This window comes from Mus pahari, chromosome 12 (genome assembly GCF_900095145.1).
Source record: "Mus pahari chromosome 12, PAHARI_EIJ_v1.1, whole genome shotgun sequence".
Classification (NCBI taxonomy): Eukaryota; Metazoa; Chordata; class Mammalia; order Rodentia; family Muridae; genus Mus; species Mus pahari.
Genome location: NC_034601.1, coordinates 82,036,930 through 82,058,253, shown reverse-complemented (window position 1 = coordinate 82,058,253; position 21,324 = coordinate 82,036,930). Strand labels below are relative to the sequence as shown.

General features: G+C 37.7%; 1 protein-coding gene across 14 annotated transcripts in view; it reads left to right on the top strand.

Annotated features, from left to right (window-relative positions):
- Nucleotides 1-21,324, top strand: part of Synj1 (synaptojanin 1) — a 74,026-nt gene that overhangs the window by 22,792 nt on the left and 29,910 nt on the right. For 7 of the 14 annotated variants that reach the window (XM_029544348.1, XM_029544347.1, XM_029544345.1 and 4 more), the window contains exons 5-15: nucleotides 812-1,037; nucleotides 1,769-1,852; nucleotides 6,116-6,177; nucleotides 6,987-7,083; nucleotides 8,217-8,386; nucleotides 9,359-9,440; nucleotides 11,368-11,520; nucleotides 14,019-14,184; nucleotides 16,472-16,495; nucleotides 18,712-18,903; nucleotides 20,484-20,568. In XM_029544348.1, coding sequence (XP_029400208.1) covers nucleotides 812-1,037; nucleotides 1,769-1,852; nucleotides 6,116-6,177; nucleotides 6,987-7,083; nucleotides 8,217-8,386; nucleotides 9,359-9,440; nucleotides 11,368-11,520; nucleotides 14,019-14,184; nucleotides 16,472-16,495; nucleotides 18,712-18,903; nucleotides 20,484-20,568 — 1,341 coding nt within the window. The remainder of the gene's footprint in view (nucleotides 1-811; nucleotides 1,038-1,768; nucleotides 1,853-6,115; nucleotides 6,178-6,986; nucleotides 7,084-8,216; nucleotides 8,387-9,358; nucleotides 9,441-11,367; nucleotides 11,521-14,018; nucleotides 14,185-16,471; nucleotides 16,496-18,711; nucleotides 18,904-20,483; nucleotides 20,569-21,324) is intronic. The other 7 variants (XM_021209245.2, XM_021209246.2, XM_029544356.1 and 4 more) reach the window with 2 other exon arrangements.

Sequence of the window (21,324 nt, the reverse complement as noted above, 5' to 3'; positions counted from 1 at the left end):
CAATAGAGGCAGACTTCTGAAGAGTATTGTGCAGCAGGAGAAGACTAACTTGCTAGGGCTCACTCCTCCATTCATGACTTAGTCATTGCGACACTAAATATTTTTATCTTTTGGTTTTGACCATTGGACTGTGTCTTTGCTTGAATAAAACATTTTTCCCTTCATATTTGTACACTAGGCCTTATCTGATACCTGCAGTACTCCAGTGTTTAGATGGGTCTGTGGGTGTGCTCAGAGATAAAGCATTTCCTTTTTTTTTTTTTTTGGTTTATTTCGAGACAGGGTTTCTCTGTGTAGCCCTGGCTGTCCTGGAACTCACTTTGTAGAAACATTTACTATCCAACGAGTGAGGTCCTAGATGCCATGACCAAAACTGAAACAAAAACAGTTTTTGGAGACATAGAAAACACTGTGCCTTACATTGTGTGATATGACAGCTACTAACTATGCTGGCTATTTAAACTTCATTAAAATATAGCCTTATATATAAGTCTCCTTATATATTAGTCTTATATATAAGTCTCTTTAAAGTAGGGTGTGTTTGCGAAACCCCATTTGACAAGTTAAGCTCTGTGCGTGTTGTAGTTTATACACCAGAAATGTTTTACCAGTTCTAAAACCACAGGTGTTTACCTCACTAGCTTACCTGATTAGGCATCTGAGTTTCCTTTTATAACCTTACTTTTAGCATAGCAAATGTAAATGTATCCTTTATTTGGGGAACATTTTAACAGTAATACTATAATGTTATAAAATTTGTTCTGTGTTATTTTGTCCATTAGTAACCTAATCCAGTTACTTCTTCCTGTAGGAATCAGTCTTTGCATTTGCATCTCAAGCACTATGGTGTGAATTGTGATGACTGGTTATTACGGCTCATGTGTGGGGGAGTAGAGATCAGAACAATCTATGCTGCCCACAAACAGGCAAAAGCTTGCCTCATCTCTAGACTAAGCTGTGAACGTGCTGGGACGAGGTTCAATGTCCGGGGAACAAATGATGACGGTCATGTTGCCAACTTTGTAGAAACAGAGCAGGTAACAGAGTGCTTTATATTTCTTACCGTGCTATAAGAGAGACTCAGAAAGTGCTAGGTAATGGACTTGTGAGGGACACAGGACATGCTAGGTAATAGCTACCTATAGTTTGCAAATACATTTTGGCATGTATAATGTTGATGTTCTCGACTACTTATTGGCCTTAAGAAAGGCTTTCCTAGAACACTCACACAGGTATAAAATACTAATTATTTATTGTTACATAGTCAGTGCTCTACATTTGACAGTGAACTTTAAAATCTTCAATTATAGAGCAAGATGGCGTAATAAAAATATTTTATGTGAAAATAAATTCAACTTTTAAAGATAAATGTGTGCTATCTAAAATTTTAAAGTTATGACATTTGGCTGTGGAACTATGTAACTGTAAAGTTTCAGGCTATAACTCAGCCCAACACAGATCTTTAAATTAGATTTTAGAAAATATAAAAAGGCTAAGGAACAAATTAAAAGAAATATAAGGGTATATGTATATAATAGTGAGATTAAAAAGGGGTTTCTTGTTTAAATGTGATTTTTACATTTTACTGTTTTCTTGTTCAATATTATCATTAACTGAAAATCTTAGTATTCTGTTTTGATTGCTTTGATCAGAACAGTTATATATAAGTGGTTATCAGGTACAGAGACTTCAGTAGTTGCTTTTCTAATGCAAAATTAACAGTTTTTTCTTTTCTTTTTCTTTCTTTCTTTCTTTTCTTTTTCTGTAGGTTATATACTTAGATGACTGTGTCTCTTCCTTCATACAAATCCGAGGATCTGTTCCACTGTTCTGGGAGCAGCCAGGCTTGCAAGTATGTGCCTGACAGCCAGTTGTTTTGTTGTTATTGCTGTTTTCTTTTGAAAATTTTCACATTGTCCAAAATTTCAACATAGTTCTTCAGTTTTACCGATCATTCTATTGTGTGTAATATAGCATCTTATCTTAGATGTTTTTCCTTTCAGTTCTGTATTAGCTGCTTTTATAGTACTGCAGTGATTTATTGTAACTAGGACAATTTTATAAAGAAAAAAGTCTTATTTTTATTTTGGCTCATAATTTCAGAGGTTGGAAGTCACGATTGGACAGGCCCATTCCTTTGGCAACTGATAAAACAGTGTGACACTTGACGGCCTTACCATGGGTTATATAGGGAAATGTCGTTAAACAGGAAGCCAGAGAAAGTCACATATTCAGTTCAGGCTTCTGTAACTACTGGCTCCCTTAGAGTGCACCACAGGAAACCATCATTCCCTCCCAGGGCATTTCTCCCCATAGTCTAAAGACTCCCACAAGGCCCCACTTTTTAACAATTCCTAACCATCACCAACACTGCTGCCCTGGGCACTAAACCTCCAAAGAATGAATGCTTAAGGGACAGACCACTTTCAAACCACATCACTGTAGCAACTCAGGAGCCTGTTTAAGTTTTTAAATTTCAAGGATTAAAAAATGTTTTCATTATTATTTTCTCATTATTTTAGTATAGAATGAGTTACTCTTCTAAAGCAGGAGAATTTTGTAGCTAAGAAGCTGCCTCTGTTCCTGGACTTATTTACACCCCTTTCACTATCTACTGTTGCTAGCTAGGTGATCTTGCACAAGTGATTGATTCCCTCTGTCTGTCTCAGTCTCCTCATCTGTAAATGAGAATGATGGCAATACTGTCTCCTTCCTGGGATTGCTGTGTAGACTTTAAAGATTTACTTTATTATATGTGAGTACACTGTAGCTATATCCAGACACACCAGAAGAGGGCGTTAGATCTCTTCATTACAGATGGTTGTGAGCCACCATGTGGTTTCTGGGATTTGAACTTAGGACCTTTGGAAGAGCAGTCAGTGCTCTTAGCCGCTGACCATTGCTTTGTAATCTGTGAGGCCTTACCATTTTCAGGGTATTCCTGATGATATTTAACTTCATTTTTAAAAACATAACTACTTCATCTTTACAAAATGTTTGTAAAAATACAAAATGTTTACAAAATATGTTTTAAAAATTTATGATATTAAATTATTTTCCAGAAGTATATTCTTACATGAATTATATTGAGAAGTGCTTAGTGCTTTAAAGAGCCATGTGCATCATAGGCCTCTGGTGTGTGTGATCTAGCAGGCTGGGTCTCAGTTAGGATTGAGAATGATACTGAAAACAAGGTCTTGCTTCCCGTGTAGAAGCTGGAGGCCTCGGAATTTTCCAGTGTTAGTTACTTAAGGTATGCCAAGGACTAACACTGCAATGAATACTTGTTCTGTTTTGCTAAAATTCTTAGTTATTGTCAAGACTAGTCTGACTGGTGTGCGGCTTTTTTTGTTTGTTTGGTTTGGTTTGGTTTGGTTTGCTTTGAAATTTGGTGGGTTTTTATTTTGTTTTGTTTTGTTGCTTTTGATTTGAGGCAGGGTCTCACTGTAGTTCTGGCTGGCCCAGAGCCTCTGTATGTACACCAAGCTGGCCTTGAACTCAAAGAGGTCACCTGCCTCTGCCTCCTGAGTGCTGGTTTTAAAGATGAGTGCCAACACATCCAGCCAGGTATAGACTTTGTTTTAAGCATGGAGCAGACTCCTGACTCTCTTAGAAAAGCACGCCAGCCCAGCCTCACATTCCTATGTTTTTGCCATCTTTGGTGAATGGTTCAGGACCTGCTTTAAGAATAGTCCTAAAGCCCTAGCCTGATGCAAGGTGAATGCTTTTCTTTTGGGAACAGTGGTTGATTTACAGGCCCTGCGTTGTACTGCTTCTCTGATACTTTCTTAGGAAGTTCTGAATCCTGCTATTTGTTTGGTAAAGTTGGATCCTGAATAGCTACATTAAAGGATTGGCCTTCTCCTGTGGTAAGGTCTCACCTCACAGGGAATCTTGCTGGCTAATGTTCTCTGAAAACTTTCATGTTATAAGCCATAAGAGACAGTGAATTTTGAGTCATTGAGATACTCTTAAGAATTATCCTAAATTATGACATAGCTGGACTGCTGTTGACTCATTGGGGAGGGATGCCTGATTCTGTTTTTCATAGTTATTTAGTAGTCTCTAAAATCAACTTTCCTTCAAATAAGAAAAGATTGGTCTTTGCTTTTAAGAATGGTTCTTGCAATATAGGCCTGGCTGGTGTAGCACTATGTAGCCCAGGCTGGCCTCGAATGCATGACAGTTATCCTGCCTTAGCCTCCTGAGAACGGACTCTTTCTGTGAATATATTTTGTACTAAAACATTTCCTCCATTGTTCTAAAAGAGTGGTAATAAAGGAACGAAAATACATTATTTATTTTTAAGAAAGTATAAAAATAGATATTGATTTTCAAAAATAAAAAACCATGCCAAGGATTAACTGTTCTGTGGAACAAAACTAGGCCTCTTGCTTTAGGGGTGCTGTAAATGTCTTCCGTATTTCATGTATCTTCGGGAGGAGAATTTATTTTAGGGACTGACTTTGTTCGTTTATGGTGATGTGCTGTCTGGAGCTTGTGGACATTTTGAGGCTGGGTTTACAGTTCTGAACTGTGGAGTTGAAGAAGAAGAGCTCATGTTGTTTGTCTTGTTTCCTTGTCAGACAATGCAATGATATGGCAGAGCTCCTCCTCGACCCCTTTTAACAAGTCGCTTTGTTCATGTATTAGCAGGAAAGACTTTTGGAAAACGTTGATCCAGAAGTCTCAGAGGAAGGTTTCCAAGTAAAGCTTTGGCATCTGTTATGTCTGTCTCAGTCTCTCCTCTGGCATCTGTTAGGTCTTTCTCAGTAACTCCTCTTGCCTGTGTGAAAACAGAAGTATAACCCACGTCAGGTAGATATTCTCCATCTTGTTTCCTCCTCTAGCACAACATTTTTAATTCTGCAGAATGTGCAGTTCTTGTGGTTATGTGGCCATGAGATTGGCCTGGAAAGTCTGAGTCTGCAGGGAGAAAGCACACCCTTCTTTGTATTTGGGGTGGGGCTGGGGTGGGGTAGGAAATGCGTACACGCCCGCAGGACTTGTGTCCAGGCTCCCCTTCTCTGAGTCCACAGCTACAGGCATTTGTGAGCTACAGGCAGACATGGGTGCTGCTTGAACTCGGGTCCTGTGGAAGAGCAACACGTGCTCTTAACCACTGAGCCATCTTCCAGCTCTCGGAAGGACTGGCTTGGTTTGGTTTGTTCTTTAATGTGTTTGGAGTTTTACTGAACTGAGATAACTAGAGTCTTTACAGGCTACTTGGGAAAGTAGAAATTTTGGTCAGGAATGTAAATATCTCATCTGAACCTTTTTTTAAAAAAAATAGTTACATGGAACTTAAATAGAATATATATTTAAGTTTGAAATAAGGAAATAGTATGTATGAAAGCACTCAAAAATCTCTTCCATCAAAAAATTGCTATCAATGAGTATTTCCTAGTGACTGTAGCTTGTTCTTTTTGCTTTTCTATTTCTTTTTGTCATTTACAGCATACATGACCACTATGAGGATCAAAGACATGTGCTTGTTATTTTTTTTTTAAAGCAGGGTCTCACTGTGTAGCCCTGGCCTGGATCCATGTAGACCAGTTTACTCTTGAATTTGATGGCATTCTTCCTATCTCTGAATCCCAAGGGCTGGGATCAAAGGTGGCTCATCATGCCCAGCTTCCTAGTCTTTTTATGTCATGGACATAAAAGTGAATTTTGCATGTTGGCTTTATATATTTATATATTTTTCTTTCTATCTTTGTTAGACCTTATAAGATATAAACCATAGAAAACCCTTCTCTGTTATATGCTAAGTTTAGATGGTTCACACAACAAATAATACTAAGCCGAGCTCTGATACTACTTTTTAAATCGAAGTTTCTACAAATTGGGCTTTTTGTTGTTTCAGTCAGTGTAAAGCTGAGTGCTGGTGTCACAGCTGTGTGCCAGCATACCTGACCATCATTCCTTTTATATGAAACTGCTCCTCACAACTCACAACAGGGGACCCTTTGAACCCTAAACAAATTACCACGAGTGAGGACCAGGCCTTTGACTTACTGTGTTCACTAAATGAATTACTTGGATTGCCAGTGGTGATGTTTCTTTTGTCCTGATGGTGGTTTGGGTAATGATTAAGTCTTTTTCCTTGCCTAAGGTGGGATCCCATCGTGTTCGTATGTCAAGGGGATTTGAAGCCAATGCGCCTGCCTTTGACAGGTAGAACTGGTTATCTTTGTGTAGTACTATAGATGAGGTTCATGTTGTGTTTGCTTTGTGTGGCATTGATATATATGTGTGTGTGTGTGTGTGTGTGTGTGTGTATATATATATATATATATATATATATATATCAGAAACTATTATTGCCTTTTCTTTGTTTTGTAATTGCCTTTTTTTCCAGTAGTACCTCATGAATACAGGTTTATATTAACCATACCACCTTGCACTAAAGTTTCTCTTGAGCATATATAAATATATTTTCATTTATAGTTAGACACAGTGAGAGATTAACTCTTATTAATAACTAATTGTATTATATGCATGTATGAAATTCTTAATAAAAAATTTTAAAAGTGGGAGAATTATAACTATACTGTACTAAAATGAATGCATAATGTATCATCTCTCTGGAAGAGTCAAAACTGGTGTTAGCCTTTTTGGCCCCTGATTGACCTCAGGTACCAGAAACTGTGGGGAGAAAAGCCACAGCTAAGGGATCCCTCAAGGACTAGAGCTCATCAGGAGGCCCTTCTGACTATTCCTGAAGCCCTCATCAGAAGGGCCCAGTGTGCTTAGGCCTGCCTTGTCTGTTGTTAGCTTCACAATGGAAAGTAAGCCAGAGGCTGGACAACTGCAGAGCACCAGGGGTGACAGTGAGGCATCCAGAAGTCAGAGAGAAAAATGAACTTACTGAACTTTATAAATGCAGGAGTTAGAGAACATTTGTATCACCAAATTAGCAAATTTTATGAGTTTCTTGTTTACTCAGGGAAGGCTTTATGCTGTGTCCTGTCTTTTGTCACTAGGCATTTCCGAACACTTAAGGACTTATATGGTAAACAAATAGTGGTGAATCTGCTTGGGTCTAAGGAAGGCGAGCATATGCTGAGCAAGGCTTTCCAGGTGAGTGTGACCACCTTCTTCTGCTCACCTAGAGTGGAAACCCAGCAAAATAATCAGACTCCCCTGTGTGCGAGTGGAGGGCCTCCTCCTCGGCATAAGTTAGGGCCTGGTGATGCCTTTAGCTCTCTGAGGCCCTTAGAAAGCAGTATAGGCAAGGTATGATCCAAAAATCAGTTTTGGATCGATGTAAATTTTGTTATATAAGGTACATAGAATAGCCAGAAAACATTTTCTAAGGTTTAAGTTAGGAGTCTAGTTAAGTGGAAAAATAACCTAATTAGCTATTTTTTAAGATTATGAGGAAATTATTGTTTAGTTTTGTGTTTTATAACTTTTTTTTTTAAACTTGGTTTTTCGAGACAGCATTTCTCTGTGTANCCCTAGCTGTCCTGGAACTCACTCTGTAGACCAGGCTAGCCTCGAACTCAGAAATCCACCTGCCTCTGCCTCCCAAGTGCTGGGACTAAAGGCATGCACCACCACTGCCCGGCGAGGAAATTATTGTTAATTAAGCATTGTGCTTTTGAGAATCATGTTTTAAAGGTGAACTTAAACATATACATAGTATTGAATGAGAGCATAAAAGATGAATCCTTTAAACTCTGATTAGACTTTGTGTTAAAAATTAAGGTACTTCATTTTAGATTCTTAGAAGGCAAAAGTACTTACTAAATTTGTTCATAACAATAAAACACTGGTTATCAGAAACTATTTTTTTTTTTTTTGGTTTTTTCAAGACAGGGTTTCTCTGTGTAGCCTTGGCTGTCCTGGAACTCACTTTGTAGACCAGGCTGGCCTCGAACTCAGAAATCCACCTGCCTCTGCCTCCCGAGTGCTGGGATTAAAGGGGTGTGCCACCACACCCGGCTTATTTCATTTTCTAAACCAACCTAAAGTAGGCCCCCTGAATTAATTTTGCCTCTCAGTCTCTCTGGGATAGTGTATGGGTTTTAGAAAATAAATGCCATTAGGTATCAAAAAATGTTCCTTTTGCTGCCAGTGTCAGTTTTTTGGGGGTTAGTAAAATTTCAGAGAACTCTCTATGCCACAGCTTGGAATGTCAGTGTGTATCTGGGGCTGCAGCAGTAGGCCACAGCTAACACCTGTGTGAACATTTGCCGTTTCACTTTCAGAGTCATTTGAAAGCCTCTGAGCATGCTTCTGATATCCACATGGTGTCTTTTGACTATCATCAAATGGTTAAAGGAGGAAAGGCAGAAAAACTACACAGTGTTCTCAAGCCACAAGTCCAGAAGTTTCTAGATTATGGATTTTTTTATTTCGATGGCAGTGAAGTTCAAAGGTTTGATGGTTCTATTCTTCTCTTTAAATTGGAACTTTGGTATAAATTATTCTTAACATTGAACTTTTAATTTTTCTTTTTTTATGTTGCAATTTATAATTTTATAGTATGTTTAGTACTTTATGTTAAGTTTAGAGTTTTCTCTCCATATTTCAGCAAATAATAATAATAAGTCCCATCATCTAGAACATAGTGTGGGGCAGCAGTGTGGGTGTCTCTATTGTAGCAAATAGGGTCTATGATGGTGCCTTCTGCATCTGCAGAAACTGAGGCGTGGGCTTCAGCTGCTCCAGGTCACATGACTAGGAAGCATTAGAGCTGCTGTTCACCTGGCTTCCGACTTCCTGCTGTTAGGAAAGCTGAAGTTTCAATCATTCTTGACTCTAGGAATGACCATTACACGTAAATAAAGGGAAATTTTTACCTATTGTCTGCATTGGTGTAACTTAGATCCTTAGCTTTTGCATATGGAATAAGAAAATTGTTGAGAGGTTTTAAAGTTCAAATTTTAGATTGAAGTAAACTTATAAACAAAGATCAAAGTTATTGGCTTTTTTCAATTTGTGTTTTCATGTTATAGTGGCTTTATAGGGCAGTCAGTAGAAGAGTTCTTATTTGTTTGTTTGTTTGTTCATTTGTTTAAAAAACCATTCCCAAAATATTTGTTATTTTTGTGAAAGAGCAGTAGGATTATAAACCTGAATGTATGTTTATCTCCTAACTTCAGGTTTAGTTAAAATAAATGTGTCGTAGATATGTAATGCATGTGATAAAATATTAGCATGTAGATGCTAGGTGTGTGTAGATGCTAACTGTTTCATATTTTTATGGTTATTTTGTGCCTGAAAATGGTGATGGTATAAAGTAGGAAGTAGAAGGGCATCCAAACTTAGTCCCCTCTGTCACTGCTGGTTTGTTTATGCTCTATTCGTGTTGTAAACTAGCCATGTAACTTTATTGAAATTGTTACAGGTGCCAGAGTGGTACAGTTCGAACAAACTGCTTGGATTGTCTGGATAGAACAAATAGTGTGCAGGCATTCCTTGGCTTAGAGGTAAAGATCACTGCCTGTGCCCTGTGTATCCCGAGTGCTCTTGTAAAGCCCGTGTTTCTCGGCTGTATAAAGTCATGAAACAGGGCCTTCTTATTCACCTTCATTTTTCCTTCTTGCCTTTCTCCGCACCCCCTCCCCAGCTCTCAGACACCTTGTGATTTAACTGTTCCTTTCATCTACTCTGAGAGCTGTCAGCTATTTCCTTCTATTCTTCCTTAACATTCCTTTAGACAGACAGACGCCTTCGTGTAAATTGGAGTGATCACTGATTTTTTTTTTTTTCCGGCCTGTCTCTTGAAACAGTGTGCATGGATTTTAACTTTATCTGAAGTTTTCAAAGATTTTAATTTAGGATTTTAAAATTTATTTTTATATGTGTATTTCTATAGAGTTTTATTTTGATAGTTTGTAACTCAATCCAAGGGGCATTATTTATGTTTATTTTAGTGTTTCCTCACCATGTGTCTAGTGCAGGCAGAGGCTCAGCCTGTGAGTATTTAAATTGAAGCAGCTCTGAGCTTCTGGCTCTTCCCTGTCCTGTAAGTCAGGGTCATGGGGTGCTGCTGGTGCATTCTCTTTGCATTAGGAAGGATATAGTTTTCAAGAAGTATAGAGGCAGAAATAGAAAGTAACTGATTTTTCTTCTCTGGTTAATGATCTTAAATTTGTCCAGTGAATTAGTTAATTAATTATAGAAACTTAGCTTCTACCCCAAAAATGAAAATCCAGTTGTATAAAGTTCTCAGTGGCAGAGATATATTTTATGTAAGTAAATAAATTTTACTGTTTTGACTTTTTTGAAACCTATCATTGACATTTTTTATGATATATGAGATGTGAGAGAAGGCAGGTTGTCATTAGATAAATTCAAATGGCGCAGGTTTGATTGAGGCTCTGGCTTTCAGTGACTGGCTGTGTTTACAGGATCTGCACACACTTATTGGAGTTCTTGACTTACCAATGTTCATTTCCAGTCTGTCTCAGTTGACTTTTACTATTGAAAGTGTGATGTGAGAATGTGCCCCTCTGTTGGTCACATTTGGTTAACCAGTTACAAAACTTATTGCTAAATTAGAGTTATACAAACTAATAGTAAAGTGAAATTTGCTTTTCCCACTTCTTAAAAATTGAAATATTTAAAAGGAGACCCATGTAAACACAGAATAACTCTAGCATCAGCCTCAGTAATAAAATGAGCCAATTGAGGGGCCTTACTATATTTTTAACTCTTTTGTAAGTATAGATAATTACCACACCTAACAGAAAAGAAGAAAATGTAAGCAGGAGCTTAGCAAAAGAACAAGAATAGCTAACTGATGGAGTTAGTAAGGGAGCAGACATTGTGCCCATGCTGCTGGAGTCCAAGATCAGTAGCTTGTACAGTGCTTATATTGCCAACCGCAGTGGAGGGTTTGTCCCCCAAAGGCCCTTGAAATGTGCACTTGGTTCCCATAATATGACACCGAGGAGCAGCTTGCTGCTTCTATTGCTCATGTGACTTTAATTACCCAAGCTTCAAGAACAAAGTCCAAAATGAAAACCTAGTATTTATATTTATGTAAACTATATTTAGGTACATATTTTTGCTCTCCTTTATAGATTAGTTGTGACTTAGCTAGTTTCTTCAATGAGCAAGGTAAACTGGGATGGATGGCTATAAGATAATTGGAGGGAACATTACTTCTTTTATTTCCAAATCCATGTCCTCTTTTGAATCTCCTGAAATATCCATTTCACCTTAAAAAAAAAAAACTACAAGTTTTACCTTAAAAAAATTGAAGTGGTAGTAAACATAGCCCAATGAAATGTTAATACTTTCAGAGTTGTACTTTTATAACTTTTAATTTTAATTCTAATAGTTGTAAAAAGTTACATTACAACGAATATATTACTCTATTTACCTTAAAATCCGTGTCTGCTCTTTTAGATGCTAGCTAAGCAGCTGGAAGCTCTGGGCTTGGCTGAGAAGCCTCAGCTGGTGACCCGCTTCCAAGAAGTTTTCCGGTCCATGTGGTCTGTGAATGGCGACTCAATCAGTAAAATATATGCAGGCACCGGAGCCCTGGAAGGGAAGGCCAAGGTAGGGCCAGAGCTGTCACTGACTTCATCTCTCCTCTCTGTAGAAAGCTTTGAAATGACTTTGTAAATAATAGTTTTTTATATTAACAGGCGTCTTTTAGGATTGTTTCCCTAAACTTTCATGTTCTGTTTGATACATATCATAGATTCTGATGATTAACGAAACAGAGAATTCTTTAGGCTTCAGGGGTCAGTATACTTTTAAAGATAATCCACTATGTATTTACTTATATGGTTTTAAATTGTCTACCTCTCTTACTTTTAGAATTGTTTATATTGCTTTTGAATAAGATTTAAAAACAAGATAGCCCTAATAGTGTCCTGTCTCATTTGTCTTTGTGGCCTACACTTGACACGGGGCCTCTGTTTAGGAAATGTGTCACAAACAGTGAGTGGACATACAGCCTATCACCAATTTATACAAGCAGTGCAGTGAGCCCGGGATTCGGGATTCGGGATTCGTTGGGCTCAATTAGTAACTTTTTACTCTCACTTTTCTTGCTTTTAAAGGAAGCTATCGCTGGGTAGTAGGCGTGGACCCTGGAGTAGTTATGATTCTAGGTCTCGTCAGCACTTGTAGCTGCTTGTGTTATTTTCAGGTTACTTTTCTCTTCCGTACTTGGCCTTTGTCGTGGGATTTGGGGCTGTATTTGGAATATGGTTTATGATTCTATGTACTTAAATCTTCTTTACCTCTTTAAGGGACCTTAGTCTTTAATTTTTTCTAAATCTCTTAATTCCTCAAATTATTTCTGGATAAAAGTGAGAACATTTAGCTAGGGAAGGTGGTGGTTCATACCTATAATCTCAGCATTGGAGAAGTTGAGACAGGAGGATTGCCACAGGTTCAAACCAACCTAGGGTATTTAAAGAGTACCGGGTCTAGCAAATTCCAGTTTAAAAAAGCTAACAAAACAAAACACCTGTCAAAAAAAGGAGAAAGTGTTACTGTCTTAAATGGTCTCAGGAGCTGCAGCCTAGCAGCTCAAGGGTTTTGTTTTGGTTTGGTTTGGTTTTTTTTTTAATTTATTTATTATTATATCTAAGTACACTGTAGCTATCTTCAGACACTCCAGAAGAGGGCATCAGATCTTGTTACAGATGGTTGTGAGCCACCATGTGGTTGCTGGGATTTGAACTCAGGACCTTCAGAAGAGCAGTCAGTGTTCTTAATGCTAAGCAATCTCTCCAGCCCACATCTCAAGTCTTTGTGTTCAGTAGGTCTCCTCAGCTACAGGCTGGCCTCACCTGCAGGGCACCTCTCATCCCTCAGGAGTGCTTTGTAGAAGTCGCACTCCCTAAACACTGCTGTCTGTAGAAAATCTGAAATTGCTTGACTTTCATTTACTCCTGTAAAATAGCATAATTCTTGTTATTAAACTCTGACTCTCCCAACTGTTGCTTCAAAATATTCTTTTATATTCTTCTGTCTTTGGTTTCTGCTGTGACTAAGAAAATATATGTACATAAGTTGCATATATTCAGTATACTTATCTTTAACATAATGTATAGATATGAAATCTTTATATATTAATATTAAATATACTAGTCTGGATTGAGCTAAAATCTAACATCTGAACTGCTTTCTTTTCCTTTCTTTCGGCTCCTTTTGATTAATTGCCTGATAATGTGAATGGTGAGTGCTCTTTTTAAAATAACAATGTTTTATTTATTTCATGACAAAAAATAATGACTTAATGCCATATTACATTTAGTGGCATATAAAAATGGCTCTTTATTTTAAAAAGAAGTCTATAATTACTGTTATTTTTTCAAAGGGATAAAAATTATACATTCTAAACCAAAGTTATTTTTGACAGTCAGAACTCTATAGGATCAAAATAAATATTGTCTGATAATATGTATAAGTGAAACACCTGTTCATTAAAGTTGTAATTAACCCTTTCACTATTTGAATAGGTATTTATTTTTATGATTTATATTTGTATAGGCAACAAAATATCTCTAATATACAAACTAAAATTTATGTATCATATTTGAGATGTAACTACAAATTTTTTTTAACAAGACCTTTGGTTTTAGATTCAGTTCTGTCTTTAACTGCCATCAAATTATTGGGGTACAATTTCACTTTTATACTATCAGAGAACTTAGAAGGTTTTCTAGGAGCTGTAAGTTCAATGTATCATCCTTTGTCCCTGCTACCTTTTTCCAACCAGTCCATCCTTACAGTTAAAAGTTATGATGTAGAAAGGCATTTTCTTTTATTCAAATAAACACAATATGAAGTATTTACTGCTCAGTATGTTACTAGATGAAGTTATGGCTTTTAGTTTATCATTTTCTTTGTGCAGACTGTAAGGCAACAGTTACATTTTAAAGCCTTTCTATGTAGTTACACGTTTAAAAGATAATTAATTATTAGAACCTTTTTAATACTAGGATTTTATAAAAAATCTATTTAAAATTGCAAAATACCCATTGAGCAAAATCAACAGTATTTTGAACAAGGGCCCATGCTCCTTTCTCCCATAACAGGCTGGAAAGTTAAAAGATGGTGCGAGATCTGTTACCAGAACCATTCAGAATAACTTCTTCGACAGCTCCAAGCAAGAAGCCATTGATGTTTTGCTTCTGGGAAATACTCTAAACAGTGATTTAGCTGACAAAGCCCGAGCGCTTCTAACTACTGGCAGTTTGCGTGGTATGCATACTTTATATTTTATTACTTCATTTATTTATAGCCTTTAAAAATCTCCCCAAAAAAGCAAATTTAAACTTATTTATATGAATAGTTTTTAGGCTGTAGTTTATTTAAGTAATTTTGGAAGGAATTTCTGTACCAGTAATTTTTGTGAACTAGGATTCTCTAATGAAGTTTTTCTCTTGTCAAATGTCAATACTGTGATACTTAGCCACAAACTGGCTGTTTTATTCTGAACACTATGTGTACTCTCTTCTATAGATTATGTCTTGGGGACTATATAACCTAAGTGCTGCTAACCCTGAGGCAGGGCAGGATTCCATAGAGTATCGGGTAGCACTTTAAAGTATTCAATAATCCAGCTATACAGCCAGTGCTTTATTGAGAAAACCCTGTATCTGTATTGGTTAATTTTTCATGAACACCACATCCTAACTTTGGTTGTTATTGTTTGAATCCGCTTAAATCCTAGTAATGATTGAAAGTAGTGTTTATTATTGGCCACTAACCTCTATTATCCATTTTAATATTTGACATAAACATATAGCTTTCAAAGTAACTTTTTTCCCCAACATAGCTTTTTACCTTTTTGTATGTCTTTTACTAAATGTCAAAAAAAAAACTTTTCATATTAATGAATACATAAAAGCAATGTTTTGAGGAATCTAACAGCATTCATGTACATGTACTGCATTAGACTCCCCGCCTCTCACCAGCTTTATTGAGGGATAATTGACAAGCTCACGTAGATTCCTTCAGTTCCACTTTTTCCATTAGAACTTCTTTTCCTGTTAGCTCCAAGCCTTACAACACACGCTGTCCACACAGGACATTTCCTGTGTCTGGTGATCTCCTCTGGAGACTGACCACACAGGTGATCATAGCATGTCAGGCTTCTCCTGACACTGGGAAGGGTTTTCATACAAGCAAGTTTCTCAGGGATGTATAAGTAGTCTTGGGGGATGGGACCTACTCAAATTCTTTTTTTAAAAAAAGTCTGATACTTACTACATCTTTGAACTTCAGACTTCTTCCTGGTTCCAGTAGAGACTGACTGATTTCTGTTTTGTCACCTCTTTGCACCCGTCCCTACTCTGATGTGGAGGCATTAATAAACAACAATGGAAAGTAAGTGTGTGAGGGGAGAGGAGAAGCAAGGCGCTCAGGAGCTCCCCGAGCTAAGCGGCAGGTGTCTAGTTCCCTGCACATCTCACCATGTGTCATGTGCCTCTCACAAGTGGTCAGCTCCACTTCCGAGCTTGTTCTGACACGAAAGGCAGCTTGTTCCAGTGTGGTTGATACGTTAGGTGATAATGTGAACATGATGCCAGTTTTGCATGAGCTTTTGCGTGATTTTGCTGGCAAGCAACATTAGGCAAATGCAGAAAACTACCCAGCAGAACCAGTCTGGGTGCAGGTTTACAAAACGTGCATAGCCATATGCACATACCTTAAACATCTTGCCTTCTGCATTTCAATATGTCTTTTGAGCCATACCCACCCACATCTGATGTCGACTTCCCATCCATTTTCTTATAGCCCTTTCGCTACTGTTCACAGTTGCTATGCCCTTGTGATGCCCATTTCTACAAACCACCTTCATATTTTTTAAAGATGTAGTTAGTGCCTTACTATTGTCTAGCCATGCATTTCATAACCATTTAACATATATAGTACTATGCTGTTTTTTTAAATTAGGTTCCTGTCTTCTTTGGTGTATCACTGTTGAAGTTTTTAATGTGTGATACCCAACCCCATTTTCCCCATAAACCTCTACATCCGCAGGAATTTACATAGTTTTACATAATGTAGTTGATGGTTTTAGAATGAACTTGTCTTGTTATAGCTGAACTGATAGCAGTTATCAATTGGTGAGTCCCAGAAAAGAATATAAAAAGTTATGTGTTAAGTAAGACATATCTTTCCATATCTTTGATGTCCTTTAGCCTCTTAGTTTTTACACTCATGCTCTCTTTTTCACACACACACACACTCACACACACACACACACACACACACGCACCCACGAACTTCTGGAAGAGGAGAACCTTCACAGTGTGAAGCAGTGGACGTCAATAAGTCAGTATAGGATTTCATCAGACACATGGGTTTGTATCAGCTATTGTTAGTTATTGTCTTTGGTGTTATAGCTTCAAAAAACAAATTCAAGTTGTCAACTTGAAAGAAATAATGCCATCTCGGGATGTTTTAAGGGAACACAATAAGTTTTAAATGTAACTCGTTGTTTTACTAATGGTTCTTTGTTTTCTTCTTGATGCATCCATAGTTTCTGAACAGACATTACAGTCAGGTACAGTATAGAAAAATCAATGTATAAATGAAAGCAACCTTTTCTTTATTTTTCTAAAGCCGATGTTAAACACACATAGGTGTAATTTCATCATATTACAGAATAAATTAATATTATTACTCTAAATAAAATTTTTAAGTTTGCAGGAATTAAGTACTTTATTCAGGAAGAAATATACAGGATTCTTTCTCTTCCTGCATCACAGGCATATTCCAATGGGAGATAATTCGGCTAGATTAATTCACTTTACATATCCTTGCACATTATCACTGTTAGCTCTACTCTTCCCAGGCTGCAGGAAAAGGTCTGGACATGACTATTGCATTGGCTCAGATCCTGTACGTGCTGGCTGTGCCCACTCAGCACTGCCGTGCACACAGGCTGCTGCCTCCTTCCCTTACTTTGCAGATGATGTGTTCTCTAGAGCTACAGACCTGCACTAAAACAAGATCTGAAGCCTTCTCACTTTAAACAGCATCATGTTGCTCTCCAAGTCAGAGCAGGTGCATGTTGGACTTACTATGGCTCCTCTTTTCCTTGCCTGTGATTTCATAGGAATTCCATCTCTTCATTCTCTGTGGTTTATGATCTTGCCTTTAAAAGTGACTCTGTAACAATCAGGACAAAGCAAAAGTCTCGCCAGAAATTTAGCTGCAAGTCAGCACCTTCTTTTCCCCTTCTAAGGATGTTTTGCCTGATCACCACTGTGACTCTTCTGACAAACTGTTGCTGTGTTGTTTTAAATGAAAGTGAGGAGGGAGCACTTGGTTGTGCATTGGGTTAGGTAATGAACACCATTTCTGTAAGCACATAGTATTTAGACATCTGTGGTCTTAACAAACCCACTTCTTTAAGCACACTAGGTGCCAATGTGTTGAGAAGAAACTAGGATTATACTTTACCTTCTTATTCTATTCGTAAAATGATTTGACCTTACTAATTCAAGCACCATGACAGCCTGGTTTGTTCACATGGCATTACTGTCTTGCTCAGTTCCTTAAGCTGTACAATCAGAGAGTGGACGTCTTGATACTGAGTGGATATTTAGTGCTGTTTTTCACAGTAACGGTGGCAATGACTTTAAAGTCCAGTAATGTCTATAATAATAGAGAATGGTTTTTTGCTGGATGTTGTCCTTTAGTTAGTTGTACTGAAGACAGAGCAAATCATTTTGTTTGCACCCAGTCATCGCTATAGATAAATCAAATAGGAAGAGGTTGAGAAATGTACACAGCTGCTCTTAAGTGACTGGAGATATGGTTATCCAAATAATCTTCAGTTCCCAGCAGCTCAGAAGTCAAAACTACTGTCATGACTAATGTGGTATTGACCTTTCCCAATCCCAGTTCTCAGGACACTGCTAGTTCTCAATGTCATAAAATAATAAAACAGTAAGGTGAGATTATTTGGCAAAATATGAAAGATTACATGAAACTAAGCAAGGGAGGACACTAGGACCTGGAAAGCATAGAGTAGTTCCAACCAGCTGGTCAGAGAAGCCTTGTTGAAAGTAAAGAGCTGGAGGAGAAGGGAAGAGAGTTGCAGGGGGAGTTTCGGCTGCAGGCTGAAAGCTTTGTAACAGGAGCAGACCTGATATGGCCTATGGCTGAGTGCTGAGTGAACAGAGGGCTGAAGCTGAGGCCAGCCAGACAGACCCCTGCAGGTGTCTATGAGCACTTGAGCTCCTCTCCACGAGAGGGAAGCATTCAGTAGAGATTTCATCTCAGTATCTCATCTCCTTCCGTAATGCTCATTTTTGTGAGGGAGCGATTGTTCATCAAGCTACCTGTCAGTAATTTGAATTTTAGATGTTTTTTTTAAGTGCTTTTGTTTAGGGAGAAATAAAATTTATATTTTTACTAGCTTCTTAATTAAATTTTAAGTCAGTTGCTGTATTGCTAAAAAAAAAAAAGGCTTTTAAGTTGTACATATTATAAGCCAGCATACCATTGAATCAGAAGTATTCCTCCTGCATGCTGTATGTTGCTACAGTCACTCTGTAGCAGTTTTTATGTCCGATCTTGAATCTCATCGATTCAGTGTGGTTGATGCCTCTGGCTGGGCTTGGCATTTGAGGCTGGTCTCTCCCTGTGCTTGTGCATGCCTTTAATTGTGCTTGTGACAATAGTTGTATTTTCTAGATAGCATCTGTTAATGAAACCCTTTACAAATGGTTTACTGCAGCTAACGTTCTTTTGCATCTTGTTTTTGATTAGCATCTTCCAAAGTCTTAAAGAACATGTGTGAAAACTTCTACAAATACTCAAAGCCCAAGAAGATTCGAGTGTGTGTTGGCACCTGGAATGTGAACGGCGGGAAACAGTTCCGCAGTATAGCGTTCAAGAACCAGACACTCACAGACTGGCTTCTGGATGCTCCCAAGTTAGCCGGCATCCAGGAGTTTCAAGGTTGGCTTTTATATCAGGGGTTAATTAAAGTCCTGACTGCAGTGTGACACTTCACTAATTTAGAACAGAAACTGGGCTTTTTAAATTAGTTTGAAAGCCAACATTTCTCAGGTTAAGTCTGATAAAATCTTGCCTTTTTATTTGTAGACAATGTGCTATTTAGTTTTTTGTTTTGTTTTGTTTTTTAAAACAAAGCAGTGGTGGAGGTGAGTATGGTGGTTTACATCTGTAATCCCAGCACTCCAGAGCCTGAGACAGGATTGCTCTAATTTCTAGCCAAGCCTAGGCTACACAGTAAAACTTTGGTTTATAAAAGAAAAACAAAAACAACAGAAAATTAAAAAAAAATTTTTTGGGCCAATTGTGTCTGAGAAGAGTGGGATGGAGACGTCCTTGAAGGCAGCCATAAACATGACCCAAGGTTAGTTTGTACTTGATCATTTGTACTTTATGATTTAAGCCCAGAATGTTCCACTTTCCAGGGTGGATCATGAGCAGTCTTAGAGGAATTGTGATAACTTAGTTGTAGAGGCCTGGAGAGATGGCTTATTGGTCTTCTAGAGCTCTGAGGTTTCACAGATGTGGCACACGTATGCCCTCAGGTGCACACACACATGCACATGAGAACAACAGTACAAACCTTAGTTGTTCATTGTGGACAATCTGCCACGAAGCTATTCATAGGAGAGCTTTCCAACGTTATGAGAGTAATTGAAGTTAGGAACTCAAGAATGCACTTAAACTTCCTTTAAAAATAGTCTGCTACTACCAATAGTATATATGAAGGTGCTGGGCGTAGGAAATTGTGCAAGATAGAAATTTTCCTTTTTTAATCCTTTTTAAGTGATCATATCTTAGCTTTTGGGATTTCTTTCAGACATTTTATGAAAATCTGGTTGTTTTCCGTTACAGTAATCCAAGTGGAAAAGAGAGATAATAATAGAATGATTAATAATAATCAAAACGGCATCATGGAGTTTTTTCCCACATGCTTAATTCTTATAGCAGATTCATTATGCTGAGGCTGTTATTCCAGTGTCATAGCTGAAGAGTCTAAAACACAGACAGGGCCCTGCAGTCAGTGTGGCAAAGGCAGGGTCTGAGCCCCGTCATGGTTCCCAGTGTTGTGTGTGTCGTGTATCAGGAAAGCTTAGTGCCTTCCAGCTTCAGTTCTTGCTTCATCACCTGCTGTGTGATGCTGACACAGGGGTGACCCTTGCACTCAGTCCCCGCCAGTAAGGATTCTCTGGTTCTCAATCATCTCAGAATAATTCTTTTAATTCTGCAGATTTGATTCACTGCCACCTGTAAGAAGTGACTTTTTTTTGTTGTTAGTGGCACAAATTTTAACAGTTGTTTTCAAATGATTTTATTTAGTTCTTCAGGATCTTCATAATATCCTTCAACAGACTTAAATTTACAGTAATGTAGCTTCACTGATGAATTTTTACCTTCAAGATGAATTTCGTTAAATTCAAAACGTAAAAGGATTTTATGTGGTCTGGGACTGTACTTTATTGGGCGAGGTTGCTGTTTGACCAATGCTATATTTAAAGGTATTTTTGGATGCTTAATTGTAGATAAGAGAAGTAAGCCAACTGATATATTTGCAATTGGCTTTGAAGAAATGGTGGAGCTGAATGCTGGGAACATTGTGAATGCAAGGTAAGCTAGCTTGGTAATAGCAATGAAAGATAGGTAAATGAGCTGTCACAATGTTGGAACTGAGAAAATATGTGGAAAGGTACTTTTTAAACTGTAGATAGTAGTTCTCAATATTTTTGGTATGAGTCTTTTTCTAAACTTAAAATACTGATATTAGAAATTAAGACTGAAAAATATAAACAATTATTTTAAAATAATAGGAACTGGCAAGATGGCTTTTCTCCAAACCTGATGACCCGAGTTTGATCCTAGAACCACTGTATAAAGGAGAAGGGGCAAGCATCTCTCCAGAGGTGACTTCTGACCCCAGCCATGCACTGCAGTGCTCATGCCCATGCTCACAAAGTACAGCAGCAATAGAGAACTCATTACCGTTCACATACATTTCCTCTTTTTCTTTCCTAGCATCTAAATCAGAAGTTTACTGGGAGCATGGTAGTGTTTTACGGGTTTTACAAATCGCTTAATGTCTACATTAAGAAACCTGGATTCTTACAAATACTTCATGTATTTCCATATTGTGTTGCCATGTTGTTATAAGTGAATTACGTGCAGAAAAAACAGATAAAATATAGTTGGAGACATACTTTAATGTTCTTTCTAAAAAATGTCTCTTTTGACTGGTGCTATATAATAACTGAACAAATGGTAGTACCTCTTAAAGATTAGTTGAAAATGGAATCTAAAACCTTGTTAGTTTAACCTCTTAGAAAAATAGACTTGTTTGTGTGTATGTGTATTAGTGTTTGCCTTTGT